At 38.0% G+C, this 27,619-nt stretch overlaps 1 protein-coding gene across 1 annotated transcript in view; it reads left to right on the top strand.

Moving 5' to 3' along the window:
* LOC108674221 (histone-lysine N-methyltransferase 2D) overlaps positions 1-27,619 on the top strand; it is a 52,249-nt gene that overhangs the window by 15,171 nt on the left and 9,459 nt on the right. The window contains exons 2-4 of the mRNA XM_018162151.2: positions 4,721-4,741; positions 21,260-21,306; positions 26,777-27,265. Of these exons, the coding sequence (XP_018017640.1) occupies positions 27,029-27,265 (237 nt within the window). The 5' untranslated portion in view covers positions 4,721-4,741; positions 21,260-21,306; positions 26,777-27,028. The remainder of the gene's footprint in view (positions 1-4,720; positions 4,742-21,259; positions 21,307-26,776; positions 27,266-27,619) is intronic.

Here is a 27,619-nt window from a genome sequence, read left to right as displayed (position 1 = left end):
GTATGGCCGTATTTAAGATGTAGGTATACTTTGTGATGTATGACTCAATTCAATATATATGTTTTGTGAAGTATGAATGTATTAAATATGTATATTTTCTGAAGTATGACTATATTCAATGTGTCTTAAAATCAATGTTTCTAGTACACTAATCTGCTTCGCTGCAACTCCTGAACTATTTATGCATATGAGTGCTGGAATATATCCACAACACTGCTGGCTAGCTGACGTGTCTCTGCTTATGCTGATGTTTAGTGCAGTGATGATCTCGAAATTTTACACTAACTTCGCTCGTTGGACTTGGACAATTCGATAATAAAATGGTATTATTTTTTTCTAGTTGCATTTGCTTATTTGAGAGTCTAAGGATCATTAAAAGGTTTGTATAATACTAATTATTCATTCTTATGTTTAGGTTTTGGAGATTTCGAATCGAACACCTGCAAGCTATTGTTGATTGTTAACATCTAGTGAATATAATGGCAATATTTGTCCAGAATTCGTTTCTTACGCTCAAACGAATTCGCTTAGTTTTATACGTACAATTCGGGTCATGAGCGAGCGAGTGTATAACGGCGACGTTAGGTTTTCCGATTAGATTTACTGTAGCACAGAAGAGCGCTGCGGCCATTGATTGAGTATGGTGGCCATGGAAGGCCTTGTTTCAATTGTGTGCTTCTGCTTTATGAATGATTCAAGAAAACGCACTCTGCTCATCAGTAATCATGGTATTTAATCATAGATATAACGTACGGATATATCTTCTTGTATTTCTGTCGTGGCTTCTGTGTGTTGCTTTGCCTTTGTCTATCCTACCATTTATGCATGTAGGTTGTACAGTAACCTAGCAAATTTTAACGAGCTGGACTGAAATCTCTATTTGTTAACACACACTGGACATGGTGCGTGGTCACTTATGCTAATTGGTTGTTAACCAAACTGCATAACTCATCAGTGAATCATACAATCATACAATATGACACAATATGACTGTCGTGATACCTAGCCTAGTACACACACTCATTGGTTAACATGCCTGTGCTTAATGTTGGGTTTTCCAGTGGTTATAATCTCTCGTACGTCTACTTTAAATGAATCACACTTTGCTGCATGTGCTCTTACAATTCACATAGCGATAACTGGGTTAGACATAACGCATTGGCAAGTCTCGAAGCAAATTCGCAAAGTTGCTGTATTTGTTTGTAAAGCTTGAGCTTCTTTCTCGTACAAATTGAACAATATTTATACAAATATGTTGCTTTGAATTTTAAAAGCCATTAACCGTTGATGTTACTCGTTTTCGGAATGAAAATGAAATCACAGTTGAAATGGCGAAGCGTTCTACGAAATTATGTCCGAGGATGATAGGCATTGAAATGACTGGTCGAACAGTGACTACATTCATTCGTAACCTTCTCGTAGTTTCCTTGTTTTACTCAATTTTCCGAGGATGACGGACATTGAAATGTCTTGTCAAACTTTGACTGCTTTCACCCGTAATCTTGCCGTAGCTTCCTTGTGATAAGCCACTCTTGATAACCGTTGCCACTTGACTCTGGTATATTTCTGGGAAATCGCTGAGACCCGTGTACGCGTATAGAGATGTTTGCTTCTCTGCTATCTCTAGCCTTGTGATTTTTGCTAGTCTAACACGGACCTGTCACCCCAGGCACTCCATCTGGACCTTGTACTTCTAAACTTAACTTGTGAATGCAGGCATAATTTCTGTGAAGGCAACTAATTCATTCTTGACGCGTGGACAATTTTTTGCCACGGATGTTGAACCGACTAAAAAGTATTGAAAACTAAGAAAAATATATCAAGTTGAATAATATTAAATAATATTATTCTATCAATATTCATTGTCGTTATATTAATAATATTTCTTCCTTCTAGTTTAGCTTCCATTCATCTAAAACTTTATGTTGATTATATTTATTAGTTGAAAAACTTTTTGCTGGTATTTACCAGTATTATGTTTGATTTTTTCTTCTATTTTAATTTCTCGTTACGCATATACGAAATGAATAATTTTTTATGTCAAAATTTTAAATCATAACTAACATCATCGATGAAAACTGCGCGCACTTATTTCCACTCGTAAGTAATTTCTTCCAGAGGCACAATGTTTCTAACCTTCGTTGAGCATGAAAAGCATAAGGCCACAAGGCGCAGTTATATCCTAGCTAGTGCTGGTGTTAAGGTGTTGATGTTCTCAGCGACAATACTCTTGGTAGGAGGCTTTGTAAGAAGCTTGTGTAGGTGGCGTCGACGCAAATGAAGAAGCTACGAACCAGTCGAGGAGTTGCCTGCTCAATTGAAAGACTCATGCCACTATACGCGGTCAGTTTGGCCTGCCCCGACTGGTTTGACGAGTTCTGCCTTTGGGAAGTACCTACCTACCTCCTCCACCGGCCTCGTTGTCAGGCGAACAAGATGACATCGGTTAGCATGTGTGAGAGCCCTAAGCTAACTGCCTATTATGAGGAGTTCTCTTCTCTGATGTGCCTATCGTGCTCTCACGACACGGACCTGCTTGCCTCCATTCTCGTTTGTACACATTAGGGAACTAAACAGACAGCTATTTAATTTATACATCAGGTTTTCATTTTACGAATTACGTCTTGTGGGATTTGTTATTGATATTTCGTGTTCTAAATTTGGTTTTTGAAAAACAAGTGCACTAAATGCAAGATTGCGCGATTTTTTTGTTGGTTTTCACAGTGTGAAGACTTTGAAGATGCGCGAATTTTTTTTGTTGGTTTTCACAGTGTGAAGAATTGGAGAACACCTAACGGTAGAGCTCGACGCGATGTGTTTCGCAGGTGAAGATTACACTCGTTAGGTTTGGACATCGTGCTCCGTTTGACTATTACTGGTATTTCTTAGTTATTTTATGCTGTAAACCTGAAAAAATCTCGAAATTATTTCACCATTTCATTAAAATGATTTATTTACAAGATATCAGTAAAAATAATTTAATTTACTTCATTTTGTTTCAAAACATTATGATTTATTATAAGACGAAACGGCCAACTGGAGGTGTTTACAGCCGCTGTGGTTCTCTGGAAGTGTCTAGTGAGCAGGCAAGGAGTCAACGTTCTGGGAATGGTAACCTCATTGTCCGGAGTGTCAGAGGCGCTAATATAGAGCTTGGCTGAGTGAGGTGCGTCGTTGCTCCATAGCCAGGACACAACAACCACCTCCCCACGCGAGGGCGGAGCTCTGTGTTGCAACCTGACCGTGATACCGATGATGCTCCGTAAGGCTGACTCCTCCTGCTTGCTCTTGTCCGTACCTGCTGGCTTCTGCTGCTCAAACCTCTGTATGCTCTGCTCTCTGTTGCAGCTGTGGCACTTGTGTCGCAGCTGCTGCGCGTGGCGCTGCAGCTGCGGTTCTTCTTCTTGTACTCGTATCGTCTCCATCACCTGTTGCGTGTTTTCTAGGTTCAATCAATAATTTAATCGGTACAAAATCAAGTCGCTGTTGCCATTTACCCACTTAATTTTAACTCTCGAAATAACCTTCTCTAAACTCGTTGCAATTACTTCTCCCAAACGTATTGCCTACTGATTAAGTTTTGTCTACTACAGAACTACGGACTAGATTCAAGTCTTCTTGAGAGCGATACTTATCTATTTCTACCATGCAACCTTCCATCGTAAATGTATATGTGAAGAAGACAAATGGTGATCTCTTTACTTGGCTACTGCAAAACAGAAGGAGTCTGAAACACACTGCTGCCGCCTCGAGAGTGGCGTTGCCAGCGAGAGGAGCCGTCGGGGCCAAAGGTCACGGGGAAAGTATCGCTACGAACGGGCGTGCGCATGCCAGCCCCTGCTGCTGCCGCTGCTCTGACGCGCACTGCGTAAACCAGGAGAGCAGTATTGCTAGAGTCCTCCTCGGCTCATCATAACTACGATAATGATTACAGTATGCGTCCTTAGTTAGCTAAGGAATTTATGAGAATTAGGCCATTTTTAGCCCATTTTCTCATTTATGGAAAAAAGGCGCTATTGTGCTCGTCATGTCCGTCTGTCTGTCCGTCTGTCTGTCCGTGACTTCACGTTTTCATCGACGAAATGAGCTCTCTGTCACTCACTGCAGAGAGCACTGATCTATTTTTTTTTGTCTTGTTAGCTTCTGGTGTAGGTACACTATTTAGTGATTAGCATCATGGTATGTTGTCTGAGTAATCTACTAATTAGGTCTCTGGCTCGATTGATGAAATGGCTGCCAGTCAAGCATTTTCTGGACATCGATTGATTTATTTGTGTTTATTTTAAACCTTGTTTTGTACATTTGTTCTAAGAATGTCTGTTAGAACTCGTTTCATTGGTGCTGTAGATCTGGATTATCTTTCTTGTTCATTTACGAATGAATGAATTTTTGGAAAGCCCTTTTAGTTTTCGAGGAATGTCAAGTTTTGTATAATTTATTGATTATTATTGATTGATTTTTACTTTACTATTAGATTTTTTAAAATTATTGCCTCTATTTCAAGAAATTTAATAGCGTCAAATGCTCCTAGATTTTACATTATCGACAGTTCTCCTTGCCTTTGACATTTTTTCGACTCATCTTCCTTAGCTAATTTTCATTTACACGACTATAATTATTGTCATTGATACAAATTTTTTACTTTAATTGTCAAGTATTGGTTTGATTTTGATAATGGCTAAATCTCCGACATATTTAACGTTTTTTCTTTCATTCACAGGGTCCGAGATGGCAGAGAACGGTGAGTAGCGCCTCTAGCTATTTCCGTTTGTGGTATTAAAATCCATATTTACCATATCTGTCCGGTCTATGGGCAACTACGCGATAACATCATTAAGAAGCTTGAAGCATTCTAATATTGATAGCAGTACCTTGAGAAATTAATTTAGTTCTTTAATTAACAGTACAGCAGTTACTCAAGATTAAACATTATACTCAGGACGTTATATCGGTTATATTTAGTAGAAAACGTTACGTATATATAAAATAAGTCTTCATTTCGAATAGGTACGAAAAACTCTTGATATTGCAAAACATTTCTGTTGATCTTTCTATTCATCAAGCGGCATTTCTATTTTGAAGTCGTTGTATGTTCAATTTTAAACGACTTACTGCATTATTTGATATTGAAATTTTATTTGAAGTAGATAATCGACTGATGTGCATCAATATATCTTCCAATTACGCGCTCTACCTAGTGTCGTGGGCATATTGGCATGCCATTTCTTGCCACCTGTATCTCCTTGCACCGTTGAGAAGTCAGCAATAGAGGAAAGAATATGAAGCCACTTGTCCGCTAGTGAGGTAGCAGCTCACTCTCGAGTGTACTCGCTATTATTAGGCGGCGTGAGTGAAAGAAAGACACGGACGGGGACATGGGTTGGGGGTATATGATGTCTGGTGCAGGGTTTGGGTGGGGAGAGGGGGTGAGAGAGCGCTTGTCTTGCTGTGTTCCTACAATAGTGCTGCCGCTGCTAGCTCGGCCAGGTGCTAGCTATGCCAGCGCACTCATGCTTGCTACCGAGACACCTTTAAAGCGTCCCCTGACCAGCTGCTCCGGCTGTGCCTTACTTACCTCCGCGCTCCACTCTCTTCCAACTATACTGACTAAACATTATGAAATGTGAAGTTCAGACGTACAGTAAGACTAAACATTATGAAATGTGAAGTTCAGGCGTAGAGTGAGACTAAACATTATGAAATGCGAAGTTCAGGCGTACAGTGAGACTAAACATTATGAAATGCGAAGTTCAGGCGTACAGTGAGACTAAACATTATGAAATACGAACTTCAGGCGTAGAGTGAGACTAAACATTATGAAATGCGAACTTCAGGCGTACAGTAAGGCTAAACTTTATGAAATGCGAACTTCAGGCGTACAGTAAGGCTAAACATTATGAAATGCGAACTTCAGACGTCCAGTAAGGCTAAACATTATGAAATGCGAACTTCAGACGTACAGTGCGACAAAGTATTGTGAAATGCGAACTTCAGACGTACAGAGGCGACTAAGTGTTGGGAAATGCGAACTTCAGACGTACAGTGCGACAAAGTATTGTAAAATGCGAACTTCAGACGTACAGTGCGACAAAGTATTGTAAAATGCGAACTTCAGACGTACAGTGCGACAAAGTATTGTGACATGCGAACTTCAGACGTACAGAGGCGACTAAGTGTTGGGAAATGCGAACTTCAGACGTGCAGTGCGACTAAGTATTGTGAAGTGCGAACTTCAGACGTACAGAGGCGACTAAGTGTTGGGAAATGCGAACTTCAGACGTGCAGTGCGACAAAATATTGTGAAATAACGTTATACGGACAGTGCGACTTGACATGGAAGATGAAATTTCGACGTACATCGGTACTAAAATGGAATCTAAACTTGAGGCATGTGGTAACACTAAACCTTGATAAATGGTAACATAAAACGCAGGCGTTCAATTTAAATTACGCAGGCGTTCAATATAATTTTATTTATTTAAAAATATATATAAAACGCAGGCGTTCAATATAAATTTGACTTGAGTAATGCCTAATGTTTGACGTCACGATGATGGTGTATCATGATGAAGTTTGTAAACAAAAGGCTATGCTTTGAGAAATTCGCTAATAATTCCGCGAATTGTTATTGATGTAAATCCAAGTAAATTGTAAGATTCTGCTTGAAACATCACTTATTCGAAGAGTGATGATACCATACGAGATATTCAATGCATTGACATTCGTTCTTTCATCTAGCGAAAAGAGGTGATTTTCGTATTGTTGCTCTAAATAAGAAAGGTGTAATAAGGAAAAGTCAAGATTTGTGGCACAGCGCGAAGAAGAAATACTTCATAATTATCTGTATAATGTTTGCATGGTTTAATCGTCCTGTGTGCACTATCTGCAGCACCAGATGCACTCGTCAAAGCCACCATGTACAGTCGCTTCTTTGGAAATCCTGTCATGAATGCGATGATTGGCGGTGTGAGTGAATTGAAGGACTTTTTCATAACTAATGCACTAGAAAAATTGAAGTAGCCCAGAAAGTTTCACGGGAACATTGCAGCTCTTTCTGGATTGTTCAGTTACTCTGTTGACTCTTTACTTAGTGAACAATTTTTGTAGGACATGAGTGATACTTAGTCTTTGTTCAATCATGCAATCCAAACTGAGTACTCGTTGTTCAATTTTGACCCTCGTTAAATATGCGTTAAAGCTTAATAATTTAGTACCTTTATAGTGCAAAAAAGAGCGAAATTAGGTTGGTTCTTCGTTTTCTTAGGTACCTCGATAATTACACCGACCACACCCATGCGTGGTTGTTGCCAACAACCTGTTGTGTGTGTTGTGCAGCGCTACTTACCCGCCGAGTTGGCACCTGTCAAAGACTGAGCCTCTCATGACTTGGCACTCCGCAACTCACGGGCCTCTCACTTCACGGTCACTGAACACCGGAGTCCGCTGCTGCTACCACACTCCTGTCTCTTGTGATATCATCTATCGTTCCTCCGAGTCTAATACATGTTATTCCAATATTATATCCTTCCGAAACAATGCCCTATTATGGCTCATTTGCGTGGCCTAGTATTATTTGATAATTATGTTTATAAAAGTTAGTGGATAAAATTCTGTTTGGTGTAAACATTTGCCACACAGAACAAGGTTTGCGAACGTCTCAGGAATGGTTTCTTCAACCATTCCGTCACTGGTGGGGAACTGGCTAACGTTCCAACAATTCTGCCATCGTTGCCTGATCAGTATTATTGGCATATCCAGGGAGAAATTGAGCGGCTGATTGTGAGAGGATCAATTACTGTTGTGTAAAGTTCAAAACTTGCACGATTACACGAGTACGTACCTCTCGAGGTGAATTTTTATCGCTCGGCTACTCATGGTTGAGATGTGAGTAAGAATCACATGGTTTGACGAAGAAAGTTTTGATAATACGTATGCCAGGCTCCTGGTAACTTTATCGAATGTTCGAGAGCTACATAGCCGTAGAAGTGTTCAAACAAACGTGTTTGCTGATGTTTTCTACGGTTAAGGGTCAAACTAAGGGTCAAAAATAGAAAATTTGTGCTTTTCCGTTTTCTTGGCTCATTGGCCGCGTCTAACGCAGCAAACCGCATGTCTGTGCGTGCTCTAGTTTTTGCGCAAAGCATTTGTTCACAATATGTACAAGGATTACTTTAATTTAAATCCGTATGTATAGATCATTACTGTCGTTAATTGCAAAGTGTTTGCACTAGTTTGAAAGTTACAAACACGACGCGTTCAACAAAACTACTGCCATGGATGTACATGCAATAATTTTTGCGTAAGGCAGTTTTGAATGTTTACAAAATGACCATTTTATAACAATATTTACAAATTTTCATTGAAAAAATTGGTATTTATAGATCATTATTTGCGTTAATTGCAATGTATTTGCACTCGTTTGCAAGCTACGAACTATGCGTGTTCAAGAAAGTAAATATCACCGATGTATATGCAATGTTTCTTGCGTTAGGCCGTTTCGAACTTATATAAAATGAACATTTTATGTACCAGTATATAAATATAAAAGTCCCATTTAAAGCTTATTATTCACGCTAAGCTGGACGAGAATAAGTCTAAAGACGCGTGCTGGTACCCTAAATGCAAATAATTGGCAATGGGAAAGCTTTGACTACAATATCAAGAATTTTTTGGCTTATTTTTTTTTCAATAAATTTTACTTTATTTTGCTTCCTTGAACAATTAAAATATATGCAAAATACGCCATCTTAAAAACTGTATTACTCCTACAGTATTCAAGCTACAGCAATTAAAGACATATCATTCGATTCGTTAAGACCATACCTAGGGACTCTAGGAGCCTTTTTGGCGCATTTTACAAGACTTCTCTTAACTTCACTTCTTGTTGCTTCATGGTTTGACTTTTATATCTGGGGGATGAAAAACGCACATAAAAGAAAAACGATGAGGAAATTGAAAATCTTTTTAGATTACATCTATTTTTACCGTTTTCTATTAATTTCACGTTTTCTTTCATTTAAAAAAATTAATACGAGCAAATTGTTTTTTATTTTACATTTTTCGTATGTGTGTGAAATTTCAGAAAGATCGGTTGATAAATGTAGAAGTTTTTCCAGGACTTTGCTATAGGCTGGCATGATTGAGTCTTAATCAATGTCGTATTTAGCTTAGTAATTCAGTGTAGTCTGGTGCATAATTTTTGTTTTTATGTATTTAGAGATGATGGCTGAATGTGCTACCATTTTGTTTGGATATTCTCGACTATCTGAACTCGAACTTTAGTCCTAATGGGCTTTGATCGAGGTGGAAGCGTACGAGTTCGTTCTTGTAAGTGACCCATTCAGGGAAAGTTAAGTATAATTAATTGGTTTCTAAAATAAATTGTCATTGTTTCCAGATGGAAGCGATAAGACACGCTCACAGACCCAGGCTATTTTATCGGTAGGCATTGGATCACAGAGCGCACTAACAAATTGGTCCCCACGGCCGAGAAACAATGCCCTTATCTAGTGAAGATTGCCTTATGTTTGATAAAATCGTTGTTATAATTATTTCAGAAAATTCTGACTACGCTTTCTTCGATTCTTAGAACTGAAGTTTTTCCTGTGTAGAGACTTTGTTGTATAAAACAGACTCATTTGTATTAGTGTAATAGGATAAATACTGAAAGACAACAGGCTATATGTCGATAAATTCGGTAATAGTTCTGCAAATTGTTATTTATGGAAATCCAACTAAATTCGCTAGTTCTAGAACCTCCCGTCTTCAGTGTCACAAGGACTGACAGGAATTAGTTGAAAATTTTACAGAAGCTAAATCAGTGCACCTAAATTCTGACAGTGATTTAGGGTAGTGTAATAACGTGACTTGTGTGCGCACTGTCCATGGTAGGCAGAGCGAGCTATAGGAGTGCAGAGCGTTTCCGGCGTGAGGCAGCATGCCGGTGCTCCGGCTAGGTGACGTCACGGCGAACGTCATCCCTTCTCGGTCTTTCCAATCTGGAACTTGTTATAATCATTACAAATATATTTTACAATGCTATTGCTGCTATGATATTTAAAAAAATATGTGCCTCAGCATGACGGGACTCGGGATAACAAAATTCCTTATCACGGTTTCGCGGGATGTTTGGATCACGATCTTTTCAAGACTAATGTTCATCTCTTTGATTTCAGGGAACTATTTCACCGAGTAAATAAATTTTTTTGAATTATTTTCATTGCATCGCATAATTATTTCTCAATTGAAAAATAATTTTTGACTAATAAAACATGATCTTTAATAGAACGATGCTTACCTTTAAAATGTTTTCTCATTAGTTGGGATACACGCACACTCAAGTAACTCGAGCTTGTAATAGTAAAAAGTTGACACAATGTTTGTTGTTTGCGTGTAATTGCCGTACGCACTTGAAGGTGTATAAATGAAATGAATTAATTATAACGCTCGTATTAATTCTGATCATTTTATAAATGCGCCCCAGCTATTCGATATCTATATATGTATACAGAAATGCTTCTTTGTATTGCCTAGCAAATAACATCATTCGGCAACATCTTGCTGCAAACTTGACGGCAAGAGAGGCGATTTTTCACACACACTTTATTCGAAAAGACGAGAATTCGAATATCAATGCGTCAATGCACATTATAGTTAAACTCACGCTTTTTGATAATGTGACTATATATGATGGGTTTTCTAAATCATCAGGATCACGCATGCATTTGAACGTGAATTAACTTGGTCTGTGAAATAAGAGTAGGTTGTGCAATTACTCAAAAAGATAGTTACAAATCTTGAAGCATTCGAATTTTGTTAGCAATACCGTTTTAATCAGTTAGTTTCGCGAAATAAGAGTATGGAAACTACCAGATAAGATCATTAAGATTGTTGAAAGTTTTGAATATTGTTGTTATCAATACTTTGCTTAATTAATTTAATATATTGTTGTTATTAATACTTTGCTTAATTAATTTGGTTCACCAAGTAAGAGTATAGTAACTACTGTTTATCATTGAGAATCTTGAAGCATTTGAATATCGTTATCAATGCCCTGCTAATATCAACTATTGGGCTCAAACTTGACCACGTGCTGAACAACTGCACGCGCTAATTGCAAATCTTGATGCCTGTTACTACTCCCGACTTATCGTCATTATTTGTAGCTTCACATATATATCCGAGTTATCGTTATTATTTGTAGCTTCACATATATATTCTTCCTATTGTTTTCTCTTTAGGTATTCATTTGAACGACTTTTGATTTTGATGTCAAGCATATAGTGCATTGGTTCTCTGAAGAGTTCAAAGCTCCTGCTGAGAGTGTCTCGGTGACGGGAGCTGAGCGGCGTTGATGTGTCCTGCGTGTTATCTCTGACCTCTGCGCGGTGGCTGTACAGGCAGCATCCCATTCATAGCGACTATCATGCGCATATCTGCATTGTTATGCAAGCGCTTAACTCAAGCTCTCTGTTACACCTTCTTCAGCTTCCATTGTTATCGATTTATAAGTGGTTTTTATGCTGTTTACTTGGATTCATCTCGCCTGTGTTGCAGCTAATAGTTATTTTGTTCTTATGTTTGGCAGTTGTTTTGTCCAAATCTTATTCCGGCGATGCTCAGTTTGCCAGGTTTTTGGTGGTATTATGAAAATTTAACTTGAAAGAATAATTTGCTAAACGCTTACCTACCTGAGCTTCACGCTATGGGTCCAGTGATAATTAGACTTGACCGTCGTAGATATTTCCCTCAGCTTGCATATCTTCCCTTAGTTTATAGTTTATGCTGCCCCGGGTTTATATAATTGTGGCTCACTCTATACGTAAGTTGAATATTATTAAAAATTGCATGCTTTGCAGCCTTTCGAGGATCGTGCAATGTATCATAATTGATCAAATTAATAATAAAGAATTGAACACGCAAGGAAATTACTTACGCTGTCTTTACGCATGTCGGTCAAAAAATTATTTACGGATGGATCATTATGAAACTTGGTACACATATGTAAGCTAGAAATCAATGACTTTTTGTTTATGTATATTTTTAGAAAAAAATTAAATAAAACGTGAAATTCGTAGAAAACGGCAAAAAAGGGGGTAATGTAAAAATGAATTTACTCCTAGGATTTTCAAGCTACAATATCGAGTCATATCATTCGACGAGTAAAGACCACATCTGAAGATAATCCTGAAATTTTTCGATTTTTTTTATTTTTGTTTTATTTTTCAGATTTTTTCAATTTGACCCTCTCCCTCTTTTTCCAATATATAATCAGAACAAAAAATATAACTCAGTACTCACTGCAGTGAGTGACAGATAGCGCATTTTCTGTCTGTCACGGACAGACGGACAGACAGACGGACATGACGAGCACAATAGCGCCTTCTTTCCATAAATGAGAAAATGCGCTAAAAATAAATCTATAAAAGTGACCGGATGATCTCTAGACATTTTTCTTACGAATCTAATGGTACCGGCCGGGTATATCTCGAATTTCCCAATGCCGGCATCTAAAATTTCGAGTTTTCAGGAGAGCCAAAAAAACTGAAATTTGTGATCATTGAAGGTATAGGTTTTATCAACGCTTGGACGGCTGTCATGAACGAACAAATGAACGCACAAATATGGCTTTAGGATCTTTGAAAGCAAAATTCTTGGACCTTTGAAATGAGCCTAAAAACTAGTAAAATCGTAATTTTTTATTTATGACCGACACGCTTTGATTTTTGACCAGCGAACTTGCGTTGGTTGTTGAACTTGCAGCAAATCGACAATGAGACTGAATGCTTGCATGATGACCGAAGCATGCCGCTCATCCAGCTCGACGATGAGGCTGAATGTTGGCATGATGGCTGAAGCGTGCCGGACATTCAGCTCGACAAAGAGGCTGAATGCTGGCATGATGGCTGAAGCGTGCCGGACATTCAGCTCGACAATGAGGCTGAATGCTGGCATGATGGCTGAAGCGTACCGGACATTCGGCTCGACAATGAGGCTGAATGCTGGCATGATGGCTGAAGCGTGCCGGACATTCAGCTTGTACTTGATAGTGAGTCAGCCACTTGATTGCGTCAGGGTCACATGCGCCCATTTTTGCTTGTTCGCTCCTCATGCATTTGCAAAGCTCGCGTCGCTACCTCGTGGCCGATACGCAAATATCCTTCATCTGCCTGAAGGTTTGGTCTGAAGGTTTGAGTAGAACCTTCGAACGTTGAATTTAACTCGCCTGTTACCCGCGTCAATTAAGAACATAAGATCGTCGAAGAACTTACAACCATCGTGCAAATTGTTCGAACAGATCGAGGACGATTATTTCGATAAATAACGATCGTGTTGGGCAATTGTCGACAAAAGTTAGCACGATTTTACGTAAAAAAAATATAACTCAGTACTCACTGCAGTGAGTGACAGAGAGCGCATTTTCTCGTCGACAAAAACGTAAAGTCACTGACGGACAGACGGACAGACATGGCGAGCACAATAGCGCCTTTCTTCCATAAATGAGGAAATGCGCTAAAAAGAAATAGTACACTTATTTAATGCAAATAATGGGTGAAGGAGTGGAAAGCTCTGGCCTTCGGTTATGAATCTGAGATGTTTTGAGGAGGAAATTGTAAGCCTCATCCTGATGGCATTTACGTCACACTTTCTCTCGTCTGAAACGCGTGAAATATGCGTGGTCACGTTACCTCTCATTGTTGTTTCCTGCTAAGCATGGTGCATTTTTGTGTGCGTAATGCTTAATCCAGGAAACTATCGACTATTTCACAATCAATGACGATTGTTTATATAATATTTCACAAGTAATTACGAATATTTCTCTAATATTCCAGGTCATGGAAAATATAATTTTGCTTCTCTGTTTGTTTTCTTTTTCAATTCAATTGAGTTTTGCGCCTGATTCGATTTATTCATATTAAATTAGATGTTAAGGGACAAAACGCGTAATTTCTAGCCACTTCCCAATCAATTTAAAGTGAAAACGATTTGCATCAAGAATTATTTTGGAATGTGATGAGTCTGGTTTGCACGTGACAAAAAAAAATGGATGTCTAGTTTGCCTGTGTATTGAGAGCGCTCATTCTTGGCGTACTACGCAAAGATTCCACAAAGAAATCCTTATAATCACCGAGTATCAACTTAGAACATGTTAAATACGCCTCAAGATGATTCTTGATTGGTAGTATGCAAAAAGATTTATTGAGGTAGCGACTGTATAGCCATGCATGCGTTGGAAGCTAGATGGTAATTTTGCGTAACGTTTTACAGCACGCAGAGATTTGCCGCACTACACTGAGCTACTGAGCATTTCATTTCCTCAAAGTAATGAAGAAAAGTAGCTTTGTTTTTCTCGATTTTATAATATTATTTGCTCTAATGTTGAAGCATAAAATATTTTATTCTTGGTATGAGCTTAATGCTTAGTTCCTATGAATACAAATGAGTTTTCAGGGACTCTCCTGGGCGGCATTGACAAGGTCAGGAAGAAATAGCTACCAGAATTAGGAAGGCAGGTTCTGTTGGTGGTCTGTGTTTTTTGTGTTGCTGGACCTCAGCGACGTTACGGAAGAATGTCTGCTCGTACACCTGTCATGAATGTTCATTTTGCCTGCTGTGGTAGAGAGACGACCGAGAAGGCTTATCGGGATTGGATGTAACCGTGAATTAAAGGAATAATATGTTCAGTAATTATATTGATAATACGGCAAATTTATTCCATTTGATCGTTATAAATAGTCTATTTATGTAGTTCAGTTATTTCTTTATGCCAACAACAACGCGGATATGATGCATAAATTGAAATAGAATTACAAATAGTTCATTTAATTGGAAATAGCGATTTTTATTTTGATGATAACTTCCAGGCGATTCAAAGATCCTGAGCGTATTTTCCTTGTCGTACGTCAATATTTCCACCCCTGATATATTTTTTTAATCTTCTTTGCTTCCAAAAATTTTTCCTCTTCGTGATGCCGATTATATTTCTAGTTCCGTATATATCTTTCATCGCTCATAATCTTGAAGGGTGAAATTGTGCATAGTTAAAAGTGTTGTTGCGGTAATATTTTTTTTAAGTAATGACATGAGGCCGGTTAATGTAACTTGCACGTCTCATTATGACTGTTCGTTCTGGCGCGGTGCTATCATAAATCGTTCGTAAATCTTTCAGCCAATTACTGACGACTTTTCCAGCAGAACCCACCGATCAGAGACGAATAATTAGCCGTTACGCGTGCTTTTTAGGCGCTTCGTGAACTTGAGCGAGTTTTGATAGTACTGACCCAGGAATTGCAATACGATCAGTGCAATAGCACTGTTCCGTGGTCCTATGTAATTAGTAATTACTGCCCTGAAGCCCCTGATGCTACAACAATGCACAGGATCTCGGGAATTTGTGTTGCAGGGACTGAGCTGCTAACTGCAGACACGTTGGGAGGCGAGTAGCTAGCGAGTAGTGAGTGCCCTGCAGCCTGACCGTCCCATCTCACAGGAAATGTCGCGTCTACATGCGCGACTGCTGCTGCTGCTTAGCGTGCTGCTGCTGCTGCTGCTTAGCGTGTTGCTGCTGCTGCTGCTTAGCGTGCTGCTGCTGCTGCCCTGCTTAGCGTGCTGCTGCTGCTGCCCTGCTTAGCTTGCTGCCGATGCTGCCCTGATCTCGTGCTGTTAATGCTGCCCTGCTTAGCGTGCTGCTACTCTGCTTAGCTTAGTGTGCTGATGCTCTGCTTAGTTTCGCATGCTGCTTCTCTGCTTAGCGTAGCGTGCTGCTGCTCTGCTTAGCTTAGTGTGCTGATGCTCTGCTTAGTTTTGCATGCTGCTGCTCTGCTTAGCGTAGCGTGCTGTTACTCTGCTTAACTTATTGTACTGCTGCTCTGTTTAGCGTAGCGTGCTGCTACTCTGCTTAACTTATTGTACTGCTGCTCTGCTTAGCTTAGCCTGCTGCTACTCTGCTTAGCTTAACGTGCTGATGCTCGGCTTAGCTTAGCGTGCTGCTACTCTGCTTAGCTTAACGTGCTGATGCTCGGCTTAGCTTAGCGTGCTGATGCTCTGCTTAGCTTAGCGTGCTGATGCTCTGCTTAGCTTAGCGTGCTGATGCTCTGCTTATATAGCGTGCTGCCGATACTGCACTGCTTAGCGTGCTGCTGATGCTGCCCTGCTTAACGTGCTGTTGCTGCTACACAGCTCATATGATAGGTGCCACCATGGTTGTATGGTGAGATGTAACGTGGCATGTGCTGTGAAGGAGTCTATAGCAGCAGTGTTGGCGTCGATCGATGGTGCAACCATCCTCAATACTCTCTTGCGTCTCATCATCGCTTGTCTCTCGTACAGTCATCATCGCACGTGGTCTTGGCGTCCTTGGTTCTTGGCGTTTTCTTTACTTTTGAATTCTTTGTGGTCTTTCCTATGTTATCTTGTAGCCGAGAGTTGGTCAGTCGTCTCAACGTGGTGCATGTCAGGCTGGGCGCTTGCTGCGACCTCTGGTGCTCACGCTTCTGCTACTATCCTTCGTGTGTCGGGATATCATTTGAATAAAGTACAAATAAAACTGTTAAAACGAAATATTGTTCCTCCAAATACACGAGCGCCAGGCTTTCTGCGTCAGGCAGTACTTCTGTTCCAACACTATAAAAGATTTTCTTCAATCATTGTCCTTACCGACTTATAAGGCCTTTAAAATCAAAACATTCGAGATACGGAGCGTTCACGAGCTGGCCCAAGGACCACAGATGGAGGCCGAATGCAGTATAAATTCTCATTCTTTTTTTAAATAATCTAATTTTTTTATTCTTGATATTCCTGGAAAGGACTTTTCATGAGACCAGTTGGATGCTGGTGAACGAAAATTTTGTTCATAATACAAATACATGCTTGAGGTTCACTTAGTAAAATACAACAATACAGACTTATCTTTATAAAGTCAACCGAAGAGAACATCACTCAATCGCTCACTCAAATTAGATTTTTACGTTTGGTTGGATGGTTAGATTTAATATTATTTAAAAACGAGATTTTATTGAACGGATTGATAATCGGTGTAGGATTACACTTCATTTTGCCTCGAAAGACAGGATCATATTTGACTGCATCATATTGAAATTGAACTGCATTGAATAATGCGCCATAAGTCTCTAATACCATGTGCGTTTACCTGCTATATCAAAAATTTTATTGCGAAAATATGTGATATTATGTGGCTTCCATTCCGTTGTCTCTGAATTTGTACATGCTGTAAACATATGCAATGCAGTAGCGTAACTGCCCTATTTACTGCATTGACGTTGCTGTTCAATGTGACAAAAAGGCTGCGTATACCTATAGAACAAGCCCATGTCAGCTGTACCGCATGTACTTCAAGAGCGAGCCTGTATACAACCTGATTCTTTGTTTTCGTGTTAGGCTTAAGTATGAAGCTCCTACTCTACATGGTCACTAGGTTACCATTTTATTGTAAGGTGGCCGATGACCACTGTGAGCTCTTTTTTATTACAACACTTCTCTTTAACTTCACTTCTTGCTTGTTTGTTTGTCTGTCTGTCTGCTACAAATCTTATAATCGATATTCAACACACTTCTACCTGTCCAATCGATCTGAAATTTAGCACAATTGCATAAAGTCAGAGACAATGCATGAATCAATTGACAGGATAAATAATTTTGAAAATTTACAAAATTTTGTTATCTTAAAAAAATTTTGAAAAATAATTTTCTTTTTCAATATTTGAAAATAAAATTAGAAATCCATTGTACATGCGTAACATCCAAGACACTGGATTGTTCAGAAGTGTTGTCTTTAAAAAGTAATTTTTAAACACATATTATCTCGGTTGTCTTCCTACGACACGTGTGTAAAGTAGGCATATATACCATTGTCCGTAGATAACCGATCGCTTTATGACTTACTGATATATTATACTATATTCGGTGATTCATACTATACGTATTTATTGAGTTGTCTAGTTATTTGGTACAATGTCCGAGCAATCAAATGAAAATTTGTTAATCATACATGTTGTACCTTAAATGGTATATTTGTGCGATACACATATTACCTACATAGTATATATTCTGAGTTTCGCGCAAAATAATGGCATGAAATTTAGTGATTTGAAAAATTTGGAGAAAATTACGCTTATTCTTTATTTCGTTGTTTTTGATCCTCCGTTTGAAGTCAAACCAATGAGGTAGTTCACTTCTCGTGAACTATCTGCGAAGACAAGACAGTGTAGCATGCAGCCAAAGTACGGTAACGCGTCACAGTCGCCTTTAAATACAAGTAAATTTGATGTTCCGACATCACAAGATATCAGTTAAAAAAATTCTTAATTGTGTGTGTCCCTTAGATGCATTATTATGTTTTAAAAAAATCTGCCGTGACAATGGCAGCTGGCTTTAAGACTCATACGTTAATTATTTTATTATTATATTATTATTATTATTTTATTATTAATTATTCTTCACTGGACTTGCTCATAACTCGAGACTTAGCCATTCTACGCTCGTGGCTACCTACAAGAAGAGATATCAGTGCGCAGCTTGAGCCTGCAGCTCGGACTGATTACTTTTGTGACTTCAGTGATAGAAAGTACGTGAGCTTCACCACCAAAACAAACTATGTCGACAATTTCTTGAGAGACAAACATGCCTGGCAGAAGTATCAGCTGTATAATATATAGTGCACATTGTACAATGTACAGGGATAAAAAAATCTTACTATTCTTTCACGGTTGTTTTCCTGGGTCCGCTCTAGCGTAGTTGAGAGATCGTCAGCCAATCGCTGGCGCTAAACTCAGGAATCGCTACCGTGAATTCGGTGGCTACTTGTACCTAATGAATCAAGTATAGATGAAGTATTGATAGTTCGACTCCAGGTTGATTTTACCCATTACGTAATATCATTGGTATTTTTTGTAATTAAGTAGAAGAAATCTATGATTCTGTTTTAATGATCATATGAGTTCATTTGAGTAGCATGGAATTCACTACATTCATTTCGTTTTACGCTTGGTTTCAAAACGCACACCTAAGTTTATTGTTGAATTTGACAGTCAGTTTGGTGAGAATAGTAAATAAAAGCAAGAGCTGTAAATGTCACTGTTTTTGTATGGTGCATATTTGGACAATAGCTTTAGCGTCGATGCATTTTAATTTTATGAGCTAGAAATGAAAACCAAGAAGCATCAGTAATCAAGCTAGAAGAATATCCTTATTTGGCTCCTTAGTTTATGCAAAATGAATTCGCAATTACTATTGTTGATAGGACGTATTTATTAAGCGCGTTGCAGCATAGCGATGAAAATATATAACGTTTTAAGCTACGACGTGTGTCAGTCGCTGCAGTATTGATCAAGGTTGGATTGGTGTGAAGCCTTCGATCGTTTTGAAATAAAATGACCTATGCAATGCTATTGTTTACTGATCGGTTACTGGAGGAATTTCATTATTTCGAAATTTTTATTTCCTCTACGAACAGTGCAACAACAATGCAAAGCAATATGAATTCGTAGATTTTCAAAATTCCTTCATTTGTTAACTGTGAAATGAATGCACCCGTAGAACACCAATAATTCCTGACGTTGAGCTGCTTGTAAATTACCATGTTGAAGAAGAGCGATCACGCTCTCGAAATATACTTTGATCTCAACCCAAGAAAAATTGCTCATATCGAAACACGCATGCGCGGCTGGGAAGTTCTCAAGATAGAATCGCTTAAGTAGTGAACACTACAACAATATAATTATAATTAACGGACGTACTTTGTAGTTCATGATTCGTGAACGTGCGTTCACTGCACGCTGCACTCGTTACATATAAATCAAACAACGAACTGCCAGACATTTTCCAATGTTTATTTTCCCTTTGTTATATTTAAATAGATTTTGGTTGGAGATATTTTTGATTCGAGGTACGTGGCAGTGAGGTCTTCCAGTTGACTACGAAATTAGATTACATTTCAGCTTGTACGATTTTGGAATTTTCTCCTATTACTGTGACAACGATCCGTATTTCGCTGCAGTTTTACGGTTATTATGAGATCTTCTTTAATTTAATTAACATCACTTGAATTTTATGATTCAGTAGATATCGCTCGGGAAAACTTTTTCCTCATTATTGAGTTCGTCAAATATGTCCATTTTTGAAGACAATTAATTGAGATGATTTTTATTTACACGACATGAGTACCGTACCTATTCGTTACATTTGCTACATTTGCAGCATTGTGGTGGGAACAAAATAATTGAAAATAGTAATGTTTATCCAACGTTGAAACTAAATTTAGTTTCAAACACACTAAAATTAATGATGATGGATTGCATGCGATTCCGAAATTCGAAATTGTCATTGTTTTTTATTTGAACTTCATGTTTTGACGGTCATGTCAACGCGCGCCAGAGCTGTTTTAATGTTTTGTGACTAATGGGTAAAATTTAAAAATTGTGTGAATTTATTTGCTGTAACAAATAGTTTATTCATTCATAATATCAATCCTAAATCCTGAAAAATTGGAAATGCTCCCATTCGCGATGGCCTTAACACACACGCACTGAACGACGGAGATTGTTTATAATCACATACAATTTACAATGTTTTAAAGAATTTTTTTCATTCTACTTCGTACATTCGTATAAAGCAGCATCGTATATAGTCGCCACAAGACTGGAATAATGTACTGATCATTAAATTCAGAAGTATTCGTACGAAAGCGGAACGAGTATCTCGCGCGGAAATGTGTATAGAACGGGAAAGAAGTTCACTCTAAATCCCAATCCAACGTTTCGACTCTGTGCAACTGTGTGGTATAAAAGGTCATGATTGGCGTCAGTCGAACGTTTTCTTGCGCCGGCTTTGAAGCAGTAAGGTCGACGCCGCTCCCGCCTGATTGGAAGATTTGTGTGTTAATAAACATTTGAGAGAGATGCTTGTAAGTTAATTGTTCATGTTATTGATATGATTTGTGCATAATATATTTATTGCAGCAGTAGCAATACATCTCATTTGCCTTTATTCGTAGATAAATGCGAAGTGCTCCTGCACTTGTCATCGAACACGTGTGATCGAGGTTGCGTTACCAGATTGAAACGGTTAACATGCCGCGTTTTTTAAATTTAACAAACGATTAACATGACACGTTCAGCCTTTTAAGATTTTATATTTGTTGCGATATGTTTTATGAATTTATCTATATATCTGTTAATGATTTCAAATTAAATTTTAATCAAAATTATTCAATCAATCTATCAACTTTTTCTTTTTGTTTCAGGAGTTCGGGATAATGATGGTTTGAAAAAATCTGCTATTGAGTGAATGGTAAGTCTTCAATACTATTCCTTGTTGATCGTGCAAATCATTAATGTGTTACTGTAAGTGTAAGGGTATTTCAAGTATTTACACATGTTATGTGTTGACCACTGGCAGGGAATTAAATTCAGAGGAACAGTTATTTACAAAAATAATTGGCTTTCCAAGTAGATCCCAAAAGTGCCAAGTCCTTTTTTTTCATTCCATTAACTTCATGGTTATTTTAAATTTAACAATTGCCCATTGTTGAGCACATTAGTTAATAGTTATTATCTTATAATGGTTCTTCAAACAAGTGCTGCAAAAATCCCTGCTATTATTTTGGAAACCTGACATGGTTAAATGTTTTATTTTGTACTTCTTCATCAATATCAGTTAAATATTATATATTTAGCCTACTAATGGGTAAGACATAAAACTAGGCCTAAATTTGAGGTTTCATAGCTAGCTTGAGAAATTTTGACAAATTTTATGATATATTTACTCAGGAGCTTTCTGCTAAGTTTTTCATTGTGAAGGATTTAATTCAAGTTAAATAATTCTTCACCTGCAATCCTAGACCAAAAAACTTTATAATAAATAGATTAATTAATCTAGTATGAGCTAACTTTCAAACAATTCATGATATCATCATGTCTCTATTGTTAATTGAAATGATATAGCATTCTCTGTTGTTTAGAAAAATGCACAGGGTGTCAATTTCAACAGCATAACTTGTCTTTAAAGTGCTATATTTTAATTCTGTAAGAAGTCCCTAATCAATCAACAAAGTCTGTTGTTTAAGGAGCCCTTAAACAGTAAAATCAATGATTGATGCTCACTTCAATCCACCTCAATCTGGCTTTCAATCTTTTGATCAAAACCTCCTGCTCATCATCAATGGATCATTTCACAGTTCACACTTGTTGTTCATTGTTGAATTCACAGTTCACCCATGTTGTGCTGTGCTAGTGGTTGTTTTATTTTTTTGAGCTTTTATGTTGATTTTGGTGGTATGCAATGACTTTGAATCTTATTTTGACCTTCCTTTTCCTATAAATATGCACATCTTTCCATCAATCAATTTCATCAATCAAACTTTATCAATCGCCATCAACCCTCTCCTCAAGCGTCAAACAGTTTCCTAAATGGTCAATCACTCTTGAGTCAAGCTTTTGATCAAGCCGCTTGTGTATCAAGCTGCTTGTGTGTTTTGATCAAGCCGCTTACCTATCCTTTTGCATAGTAGAGGGTGATGAATGGGCAGCACGGTAATGTAGCCTTGTAAAACCTTTTGGGAGGAGGGTTTGAGTTAACTTTTATGATTACTTGCCTGCTAAAGGGGTTAGTTAACAATAAAATTTAAACTCATATTCCTAAATTTAGCAACAAGCTTTTAATGCTGTTTCAATAGATCAATCAAATTCTTTAAATGTCTGGTACTAACACAAAACAATTACTGAAACCTACCTATCTTACAATTAACATGCTAATGCAATATTTATTACCTAGTTCTCCCTTAGTTGAGGTCATACAATCATAGTAGAAGGGAATAAAAATTTATATGAGAATCATCTCAGTTTACAACAAATGCCGATGCAACTAAAATAACTACTTTACGTACCCTACCAGTAGGGCGGTCATGAATGTGCAACAAGACTTCATATATCAATTTTGAAATGATTATATTTGCAGCACATACTGCCTCAACACATTGGTAGATAAATACATTTATAGACTGTTAGTTGCACTTCATGGACGTATTGAGAATTATATTTTCCAATTAAGTACACTTCATGGACGTGTAATTACATTTTTGTACCAACTGTTTATTCATGTACTGTTTGCTTACCTGTAGGCACTCATTTTGCCCCACTCTGAGTTTTTACCGTAAGTTTTTAATGTTTTTTTTACTACTAATGATAGTTTGATCTAACTTCTAGGGATGTCAAGTCCATCAAGAATTTATGAAAACAATTTAATATCTTTCTGGTTATTCAAGTATAAATGAGTAATTCTTTATTCAGTCTTATTAGTCTCAAAAGAAAGCATTCACTTTAATTCAAAATGAACATATTCAGTTGAAATGTTTATATCTTGCCACTTAAGAATTGCTCTTGAATAGGATTATGAGGTACTTTTGTAATGATTTTGCAGATATTGGCAGTTGAATGCACAAACATCCTTTCAGCACAAACATTATTGATGATACCGGTATCGTCAGTTGAAATAATTTCCTCCTTAAAAATCAATGTAAATAGAATGAATGGTTTCCAGCCCTTCTTGACTTGCCAATATATTGAAGATACAGGCTTTGTAGGTATGTTTTTTAACTGAAAACAGTTATAAATGGAGCTAAATAAATCTAGAAAACATTATAGAAAGCCCTTAAATATAAGAATAGGTACATTTGGAAAGCATCACAAGACATGGTGTGAGTGGATGGAGTAGTTGGGAGTAGGAGAGGAAGAAATAATTGTTTAGATGGGGAAGCTCCCTCCAAGAGAACATCCAGACTCGTGACCTCAGGGGTTGATTCCCCTCTCTGTTGCTTTGAGGTTGAAGGAAATAACTTGTTCAGTGTATGTTATTTCCCTTTTCAAGTCAATTGTTGGTCAGTTGCCTTTCACTGCAGTTCTACCATCACTCTTAACCTTCTTTGGAGACACATCTGTGGGCTATAATTATTCAAATAAAGAGCAAAGATCATCAAACAAGATGGATGTGAACAGAAAAAGATAATGAACATCTAATTAAAACGAGTCTTTTGAAGGAGTTGTCTCATAAGCTGAGTCACGTGTCGGGTGATGATGCGTAAGTTCTTTGTTAACTAAATATTTTTTCATTAACAGGGGTATATTATCTGCAAAATACTTTGTTGTTAAAAAATTTTTTCATTTTCCAAAGCCTTTGCTAACTGAGGTTCTTTGGTTTTTGCATTGGCTCCTCAAGAAATACTTGTTCAACAAAAAGTCAGTTCAAAATGATAGTTCCATGCCAGCCAAGTGGCAGCAGCAGAAGCAAACATGAGCAGTGCATTGCATGCAGTGAACAATTGCTATAGTGGTTTTATAGCTGGTTGTATCATAACTAAAACATACTGCATGTCCCACTGTGGACATAAATAAATAAAATAAGTATAAATGTACTTGCTAGCAGCCTCCTGGAGCAGAACCTGTTCATTACCTGAGGATGCAGTTTAGTTTGTTACCTATCTGCAGTTTTGTGATTGCTCCAGTGTAGTTTTTGGCATAAATAAAAGCCAGAAATTTGGGAATCTCGGCAGTTTCTTGTCTAGTTTAGATTTGGGCTCAAAATTGGATTAGTAATCCACTGCAAGGCATGTTTCTACAAAGTATTTCCATCAAGTATTCCACAACATCATGACTCACAATCAAGCTTAAAATTCCAAATGGCTGTTATTTTACTAATAATTGGATACCTACTCTATTTTTCTTCTCTGATGAAACTCTTTCAGGAGGAACATAAATTTATTTTATCTTTCTACATCTGCATTATTCTGGTTCTCAACATTGTTGTTGCATTCATTATTCCACGAAGAGATTGTCGTGGCGTCTCGTTCACATCGAACTTCGAGGGCACGTTACAAGCGGCTTAAAAAGACCCGAAAGGATAAAAACAGATGGCGTCTATGCTAAAACAGAGGACATGTGCCAAGACTGATGACGTCTATGCTAGAACAAACAACATCTATACCAAACCACTAATATGCATGATGGATTAGATGACAGCTAGGCCTAAGATTCAAAGGCTCTACGGAAAAGTTCTGTTTTTAGGCGTCGACGAAACAACGGCAGCGAAGAAGCAGATGTCACCGATGCTGGCAGACCATTCCATGTTCTGGCCCTGTCTCTTATACACATCTAGATGTGTATAAGAGACAGGCCGAACACCACGCTTCGAGGCGCGACATTCGTCGTCAAACCACGGGTCGGAGGCTCGCTGGGGGACACGAACAGTTCGTGCAGGAATGAGGTCGTCGAGTAAAGATGTCAATTCGATGTCGTAGAGTTTTGCTAGATCATCCACCGGCAGCTCCGACCATGAGCCCGGCCGACCAAGTCGAGACGACTGAAGTCTCCTGCTCAAAACATCGCCGTCGAGATCGCGCCACGGGCGACAGGTGACGGCTCTGTACGTCAACGCCGGGTGAACACATGGCACCATCCACTGGAGTAGTCGGTGGTCAGATATTGCGATTCATCTTCAAGAATTGCTTGTCATTTCCATTGGGTGTACCTTTATAAAATTAGCTGATCTCATCCCTATTTTCTCCTGGAAGAAAATATCCTTGCAGATGTTCTTCTTTTGGAAGATACCCTGTCTTTAGTTAATTAGGCTCTTACCTTTCTGTAAAAAATATTGAAAAATATAGTCCAGATGATGACAAAAACACTGAATGTAAGAACATTGACCTGCAAGTGCAATAATACCATCACAGAGTTGATATATTCTTCTCATAAATCAATGTCTCATCTTATCCAGAAAGTTTTAAGATTCAAATAGTTAGTAGTGGCTTGTTCCGTCCTGAGGGACCCAGGATACTATGGGGCATGGAATGTATCAGATATCACCCAATATGTCAGCCAACAATGACTGCTTGTGTGCTGACATAGGTATATATTTGGCAAAATTTCTTCATTATACATGCACGTGAACAGTGCCATTGATCCAAAAAGCCCGAGATACATTTTTTCCATGCATATGAGGTATATATGAGGTTTATATATGTTTGGCATTTATTTCTCTGATTATGACACAGCCTCCACGCACTCTTTGAATACCTCTTTGCAATCTCAGTCACAGCTTCCATGAACCCAAAATCATTTCAATCCAATCCTATTATGTACCCACATGACCATAAAATACTCATTGTTTCTACTCACACTCCCTGTATGTACATCCATTCACATCCAGCACCCATGCCCTCACACTTAACTGTAGGTCTGCATCACTGCTGCCATCACTCATACATTTAATATTGCTGTCACTACTAGAAGTAGATAGCACTGATGCTGATTAATTGATGTGAATGCAGAAGCAAATTAATATGAAATTATGCTCATTAATGGGGCATAATCATTTCACAGAATATTTTCATACTGTAGCTATGTAAAGAGAAACTGCTGTTGAAATGCATTACTTTAGAATGTCAGATTATCTTAATTAAATTTATGATATTCTCATTATCTAGCCTAGAATAGGTATTCTAATGTATTTCTGTCTTTTCAGCCACTTATCAAAAATATAATGCTAAAAAGAACATCTTCAAAAAACATAAGCATAAAAAATTGATAATAACTACCAAAAAACATGTATGAAAATAAAATTCATAAAAAACTTTCTTATTGAATTATGACACAGAGATTTTCACTTGTACTATTTCATTACTAAGTTGTCTTTCGATTTCTATTTTACTTAGATAAATGAAGTTACCTCTTATTTGTTGCAAATTATTTATTCCTGTTGTTCTGTGCAGGACCCTCAGCCGCTGAAAAAGCACAATTCCATTCTCACGGCTTTTCTCTAATTGATGCCAGTGAATTATCTCACAAGAAGAAAAGAAGACATTCTCAGCTAATTTGAAAGGATTGCAAGCACTTATTCTACACTGGCCTTATCTACAACGTGTTTATCACCTGTGCTAGCAGGTCCTGCTGTGGCCGGTCCTTCTACATGTGATGTAGCAGGCCTAGCACAGGCACCCAATGATCCCCTCGATGCTACTACTATGGCCGAGTTTCAACAAGGCCGACAAGTGGTTGTAGATCGCCTGAAACGTCGAATAAGCCAGTACCGAACTGAGCACAACACTATAGCTGCTCACATTGAGGCTACTTTTCCGGCAGTTTACGACACTGAACATAAGAGGACTCTGGCCTTGAAACAAAGGCACATCGAATCAAAAACCAAGAAGAATTCAACTAAGAAAGAAAAGAAATTAGACCAACCTCAAGCAAACATGGGGGTAAGTTATCACGCACAATTGTGTGCATTAGGTTATATATTTATTTGAATTCTTTGTATTGTGCATCAAATGGGCTGCAACTAATTTTCTGGGTTTAAAATTTTAACATATTACTCAAGTTATTCATTGAGGGTTGAGCTCTAGATCCATCTGCAGTCGTAACATTACCATTTGTTTTCACCATATTATTGTCTCACTACCTGCTAGTTGCTTTGGCTTTATTTGGAGATAAATTTCAAACTAGATTGCTGCTCACTGTTGGTAAACTCTCTAAGAAATGTCAATTTTATTTATATCAACTAATACCCACACAGAAAAAGAGTAATTTTTGTATTTTTTTCTGAGTAGAAGACC

Source organism: Hyalella azteca, unplaced genomic scaffold, assembly GCF_000764305.2.
Source record: "Hyalella azteca isolate HAZT.00-mixed unplaced genomic scaffold, Hazt_2.0.2 contig2628, whole genome shotgun sequence".
In the NCBI taxonomy this organism is placed as follows: domain Eukaryota; kingdom Metazoa; phylum Arthropoda; class Malacostraca; order Amphipoda; family Hyalellidae; genus Hyalella; species Hyalella azteca.
This window is presented reverse-complemented; position numbering and strand designations above follow the sequence as displayed.